Source organism: Aricia agestis, chromosome 7, assembly GCF_905147365.1.
Source record: "Aricia agestis chromosome 7, ilAriAges1.1, whole genome shotgun sequence".
In the NCBI taxonomy this organism is placed as follows: domain Eukaryota; kingdom Metazoa; phylum Arthropoda; class Insecta; order Lepidoptera; family Lycaenidae; genus Aricia; species Aricia agestis.
Window position 1 is genome coordinate 3,520,792 of NC_056412.1, and position 7,014 is coordinate 3,527,805.

The 7,014-nt window shown below is 37.0% G+C and overlaps 1 protein-coding gene across 1 annotated transcript; it reads right to left on the reverse strand.

Annotated features, from left to right (window-relative positions):
- Positions 1 to 2,140: 2,140 nt before the first annotated feature.
- Positions 2,141 to 7,014, reverse strand: LOC121728947 (tyrosine-protein phosphatase non-receptor type 11-like). The gene is made up of 3 exons (XM_042117293.1): positions 6,795 to 7,014; positions 2,819 to 4,898; positions 2,141 to 2,621 (listed from the first exon to the last, which is right to left on the reverse strand). Exon 2 carries the CDS (start codon positions 4,795 to 4,797, stop codon positions 2,875 to 2,877), a length of 1,923 nt encoding a protein of 640 aa, XP_041973227.1. The 5' UTR covers positions 4,798 to 4,898; positions 6,795 to 7,014; the 3' UTR covers positions 2,141 to 2,621; positions 2,819 to 2,874.

Consider the following 7,014-nt stretch of genomic DNA (forward strand, 5'->3'; position numbering starts at 1 on the left):
GTTTGTGATCATTATTATAAATAAACACTTAAAACAAGTAAACACAGTATTATCTATAATCTATATCATACTCCATAGTTACTTAGTTACTAATATTATAAATGCAAAAATGTGTCTGTTACCTCTTCACGCCTAAACCGCTGAACCGATTTTGCTGAAATTTTGTATGGAGATACATTTAGTCCCTGGAAAGAATATAGGATACTTTTTATTCCGGAAAATGTACGGTTCCCGCGCGATAAAGGATTTTGGGCGCAACGGAGTTGTGGGCGTCACCTACAATCAAATAAAAACTATAACAGCTTAATTTCCCAGAAAACTGTAAAATTTAAAACAATTTTAAACCTAATAAAATTGTGCACTACAATAAAATAAATAGATAATCCCCAAGTTGCTACCCTTCGTTTTCGTGCTCAAATGAGTTAAAACACATTTTAGAATATCACATTTACTTATTTATTAATATAATATAACACAACATAATATTATATACCTTTTGCTGATAACTTCTTATGCAAAATATAAGCTCAGTAAAAATTTCATTATTTTATAAAAAATGCCGACAACTTTAGGAATCAACTGAGCAGTCTTTGTGCTTTATATCACTTAAATATTTAGAAATAATAAATGTAAAGCAACGCCTTCTTAGTAATATTAATATTTGGACAGTCAAAATAATAATAATCTTTATTTGCAAAAATATGGTCATATAAGATGGTACAATTTTTATTATCTTTCGACACTAAAAACACAGTAAGTATGTAGGTATATTTTGGAAGGAGGGGGACAGTTACCCTCTTACTAATAAAAATACTGCTAGTATACAGGGTGCAATTAAACCTTCCAGCAAAATGTTTTTAGGGCTTAGGTATCAATTAGGAGTCTCGTTAACCAAAAAAAATAGTGTTAATTTTTTTACAATAACATATTTTATCCCACTTCACACTCATCGTTGCAGAGCGGTCACTTCGCGGCGGTGGGTAGAGCGGGGGTGACGGGCCGCGGCACGCGCCGGCGACGCATAGTGTCTATTAATTGTGGTGTCAATAAAATTTAAGCAAACGAGCAAACGGGTCGCCTGATGGAAAGCAACTATCGTCGCCCATGGACACTCGCAACATCAGAAGAGCTGCAGGTGCATTACCGGCCTTTAAATCAATGATCAATGTATCGAAATTTGGCCGGAAGGTTTAATTGCTCCCTGTATATGTATATACTAAGTAGTATATATTATGCCTTTTATAGTATACTGTATACTGCTACCCCCTTACTAATAAACGTTGTATAAGCTTTGAATAGTTATACAGTGTTTTGTTCCTGTCACACAAGTGACATTTTTAATTGGATTGAAGAAGACAAAACACTGTATTACACTATATTCAAAGCTTATACGGCGTTTATTATTATTAGTAAGGGGGTTAGTATTATACTATACAAGGTCTGCTTTTATCCGTTTGAGGATTACTTCTTCCTTTTCTATAAAAAATAGTACCTAATTAATTTAACCAACATTTCTCCTAACATGTTAGTAGATGAGTAGAGATAAATTGGAAACAAACTAAATAGAACATTTTACATTACTGTTCTGTAGGATACGGTTTTAATAACATTAAAACCAAACTGCTGCCCAGTTGATCCATTACATGTTGAATGAAGAAAAATAATATTATTCTCAACAAGAATTATAATATAACACCATAGCGAGGTGCAAAAATATAGGTTACCTAAAGCACATAGATAATAGATTTTTAAAATTAAAACAAAAACAAGCATTACATGCTTGCAATTCAGAACAAACTTATGGCTTCAGTTGACCATAAAAAAACAATTAAGTATGATGATTATCAATTACCTATTATTATAATGATAATGGACAAAGGTTTTTTTCTAGTCAATGATGCTTATCAATTCATTACATATATTATAATAGGTAAAAACAGCCGAACATAGAACATCCTTCCTTTTGGAATTGGTAAAAAAAATTCTCGGAATTTATAAAAAAAACTATACTTACTACATATTATATTGTATTCTACTTTCAACTGATGACGCTAAGAAATATTAAAATATTAGTTTGCAAAAGCAGATTTATCTCACACATTTATACTTCATCACAAATAAAATATACTTTTTTTATCGATTCGAGATCACATTGAAGCCAAGCGCCTGACTTCATATAATAAATTTAAAGCAATATTTTGAAACATCATCAGGTCTCCCAGTTTTCATATAATTATATACAAACTTATTTGATTTATACTCTACCAAAAGATTTGAAAAGGTGATGCATATTTAATAACATTTAGATAAATTAACATGTTATTAGGTCTCTAGAGCTCAATGTCGCGTAGCTTGATTTTTGGTCATTAAACTCTTGAAGGAGTTCTAAAATAATAATGACACCTTTTACTTAGGCCACACGTTATAGGTGAAGTAAATAAAGAATTATTGTTTTTATTATTCATTTTACGGTGTCTCGTGAAACCCTTTTTAAAAAAGAATTACAATATTTCAACAAAGTTAGAATTAATTTTATCAGCAAAATATTGCAAAACGATCTATGCAGATCGGATAAATCTATGTATCATAAAATTAACAACCGCTCTTTAATAGAATAGATCATGGGCGTAGCCAGGGTATATATAGTGGGAAAATCAAGAAAATCGAATTCGTGATTTTTGACATAATATGAGTATGCCTCCTCTCTCACCCCGCAACCTCTCCGCTCCACGTTTATTTACCACGCATTAGCGACCGATCGCTCTTGTAGGAGAAGCGGCGGCTGCCCCCGTACCTCGCTACGCCCATGGAATAGATTCATAATCATTTTAATCTCTAACAGATGACGATATATTCCTTACAATACCGAACTACCTACTTGTTTCCAATCGACAGGGCGTTTATTTTACTGAAAAAGTTCTTTTCCGGTGCTTGAACCTCCTGCGGGGGTTCGGAGCCCAGACCCACTCTCAACTTCTCGGTCTCGATGAACTCTAGCAACGCCATGTAAATGAACTTGTACTGGGCCTCGTTCTGCACCATACCAGACCGCTGGTCTCGCACCATCTGCACCGTCCGGTGGATATCTATTTCGCAGTCGAAACCCTCCTTCCTTATCTGATCGAGGATCATGTCGATGACGATGAAGGTCCCCGTCCTGCCGATGCCGGCGGAGCAGTGGACGCAGACGACGGCCTGGCTCGGCGGGTTCTCGCCGGTCATGATCTGGTGTAGACGGTAGTTGACGTCGAGCAAGATGTTGAGCACGCGGCCCGGCTCGGCCGGCACGCCGTGGTCGGGCCACGCGGTGAAGTGGAAGTGGAATATCGTCCGCTTCACGGTCGGCTCGTCCTTCTTCGTCACCACGAACCGCCGCAGCGTGTAGTCTTGCGTCGACGACTCCATCTCGTTGAATATCGTGTACTTCTTTATCACTTCCGTCTTGTTGAGATCGGGCCAGTACCGCTCGCACTTGACTTTCCCGCGCTCCATTTCCTTGGTGGTCATTATTATGATGCGGACGTCCTCCTGCCATATCATGGACCAGAACTGGTAGATGGTGGTGGAGAGACACCCCTGCGTGGCAATGTACACCTTGTTGTAGACGTTTACCAGATCCCGGTTCTCGGCCGCGTCGCTCGCTTTGGGGATAGTGGTGTTGACGTAGTTGGGGTTGGTGCGGAGAACGCTGACCTCGAACGTGGGCATCGGCTTGTAGACGCCGTTTCTCACGTAGGCTTTCGAGGGCTCCTTCTGTTTCTCCTCCGATATGCTAACTTGAATGACTTTGCTCCTGGAGTTTTCGTCCTTACTCTGGGGGCTGCTGTTCTCGTTGGAGCCGTTCACGTCGTTGCCCTCCGAATTGGAGTCGATGAAGTCGCAGCGAATGTAATTAGCGTTGATATAGTCGGAGCCCGGCGGCGCGTCAGCGGGGATGTCGCGAAGGACGACTCGCGTATGATCGAACGGTATGATGTTCTTGTACCTATTTTTTCTAATATTCTCCGGCTTCGAGCCCTCCATTCTGTCGAATAGCTGAAGGTTCTCCATCATTTGCAGGGTTTCGAACTCCTCCCAGAACCCTTGTTTGTAGGCCATACTCTCGATCGGGCCCTCGTTTTCGCTCTGCAGTTGTTTGACGCGCGTGTGGAAGTGTTGCACCTGGATCCGAGTGGCGTTGAAGGGCTGCATGAGGCGTATAACTTCGCCGGTGGTTTCGACGAGGGGATAGTTCCGGTAGTGCTCCACGAGGCCCACCAGGTCGTCGAACTGGAGGCCGCCGCCGACGTCGTACATGTTCCCCTGACGTCTGATTATTATGTGCGTCACCTTCTCTCGAGTGCGAACCGACAGGACGAAGTCCCCGGGTTGCCTCTGCGACTCTCTCACTAGGAAAGATCCGTTTTTCCCGTTTTCCAACATGATTCGTTCCGCTTCTTTCGCAGTGAGCTGGCCGTGGTACCATCGTTCAGTAGTCGGATCGGCGCAATTTAAAGGAGTTTTTAATCTTATAATATTGCCATTTTTTTCACGTAACTGACCTTGATTTTCCATGTAATACTGCACTAACTCTGAGAGTGTAGCAAATTTCTCACCACCATACAAGTCAAGAAATTCACCATTATTTTGGATTTTTATGTGCGTCACTTCGTTTCCTCGTCTGACTGATAGTGTAAAGTCACCTTTATTACTCATACTGGGTCTGGCGAGAAAATAACCATCCCTACCTTTTTCTAGCAACAATTTCTCAGCATCCACTCCATTCAGTGATGGATGGAACCATCTTCTTGTAATCATTTTAAGCTAATAATTAGCACCAACTTTTCTTATTAATTATGTTCAGACAAATATTATAACTTCATTACTTTATACCACCATGTATTAATTGTAGCACTCATCTGGAAATAAAGAAACATGATAATTAGCAAAACAGAATTAATATCATAATAACATAAAATTATATAAACAGCAATACATGGGTAAACTCACTCACTCGGCGAAACACAGCGCAAGCACTGTTTCACGCCGGTTTTCTGTGAGAATGTGGTATTTCTCCGGCCGAGCCGGCCTATTCGTGCCGAAGCATGGCTCTCACACATATATTATTATTTTATTCAAATAATTATTTCATGATATAATTTAAATAATTAAATATACAAAGGTATCTTAGTATCTTACTAATTAATCAAATAGTAAAAAAACATATCATACAACTGCAAACATCTAAGATATATGTAATTAGTTTACAAGTTACAACTACAAACATAGATAAATTCTCAGGAAACACAGTAACTTTTTATCACAAAAGTATGGAGTATCAGAAATAAAATCAGCCAAGTGCGAGTTGGACTCGCGCAAGACCAAGTGGTACCATATAGAGCAAAAATAGGTAAAAAATGTGTTTTTTGTATGGGAGCCCCCTTTAATTATTTATTTAATTTAAATATTATTATTAATTATTAAATTATAAATACAACTAAGTATTTTGAGAACATTTCAAGTGCCTACCTATTGCCATTATTGATATTGAGCAACAAATAGCAAAAACATTGTTTGTTGTATGGGAGCCCCCCTTAAATTTTTAATTTATTTTGTTTTTAGTATTTGTTATTATAGCGGCGACAGATATACACAATCTGTGAAAATTTCAGAAATCTAGCAATAACTGTTCTTGAGATACAGCCTGGAGACAGACAGATGGACAGACAGACATGGAAGTCTTAGAGGGATATTAGATTATCATATATATTGGATCCGAGATCATTGATATTCAATATATTGGATAATGTCGATGATATTGGATAATATAATATAGACATATGATTCATTTCTTCCTTGATCAGAGATTTTTGACATTTGCTGAGAGATTGGATCCAATACGGTCATAGAAATAGGTGTTGCCAGTTATTTAATATAAAAAAGAGTTTTTAATTTCTTGTTCTAATTATATATTTGGATAATCTTGCTGAAATAACAAAAAACAAGCCATATTAAAAATGACGATATCTTTTGACAAATCGAATTCTCTGAGATCTAGTAACCCTGACGTCAATACCTGTCAGCGTTAGCACTCTCCATTGGCTATTGAAACCACATACCTATGACATAAAATAAGATCAATGAAATATGAAAATGTAATAAGCAGATATGATCAAATGATCATATATATTGGATCCTATATATGATCATAGAAATGATCCAATATAAATGATAATGTAATACCCCCCTTAGTAATAGGGTCCGGTTTTATCCTTTGGGTATGGAACCCTAAAAAAATTTACAAACAATACCTATTTAAGTATTAATTCTCAATGAGAAACTTTTTAAATTTCTAAATGAAAGGAGATATAGACACTGTATGGCAAAAAGTAAACAAAGATTGGATAAAAGATGTGGTCAAAAATGTTGAATATTTAATATCTTTTGTAGTATAACAGCAGTCGACAACAGGTGGACAGCAGTCTATTTGGGGACTGCAAAGGACAAACCTCTAACCAGCACATACTGAAATGTAAGTACTTGTTCCAAATTCCAAAACCGTTTCCTCACATAATATTCTTTTTCTGAAAACATTATATTTTGACACATGTAATTTATATAATTTTTACATAAAGTCTTTATACAATTATAGCAGTTTTCAGTGTATATACATGAAGTAATGCTTGTACACCATGACGATGGTTTCCAGTAAAACATTTTTATACTTAGACACAATGGTTTTCGTTTTGTTTCAGCCTTAAAAATATATAAGCGAAATAGTTCAGTAAGTATATGGTAAAAGTTCTTTATAATACCTCATATCGACACCACTCTTTTTGGCGCTAGATTTCCTTCTAAAAACTCTAAAATTGTATGGTACAGTTGTTGCTATGCTGACTTTAGACTTTTTGTATCACTGTTTTCAAGGGCGAAATCGAGAGTCAACTTGTGCACATGACTCAATGAAAGTAAATATTAAACAACAGAAAAATAAGAAAGCGTTTATCACAATAATATTTAAAATTAATGAACCAA

What these genes read in the sequence shown, in the direction of transcription:
- LOC121728947 (XM_042117293.1), bottom strand. Translation starts at nt 4,797, where the DNA reads ATGATTACAAGAAGATGGTTCCATCCATCACTGAATGGAGTGGATGCT.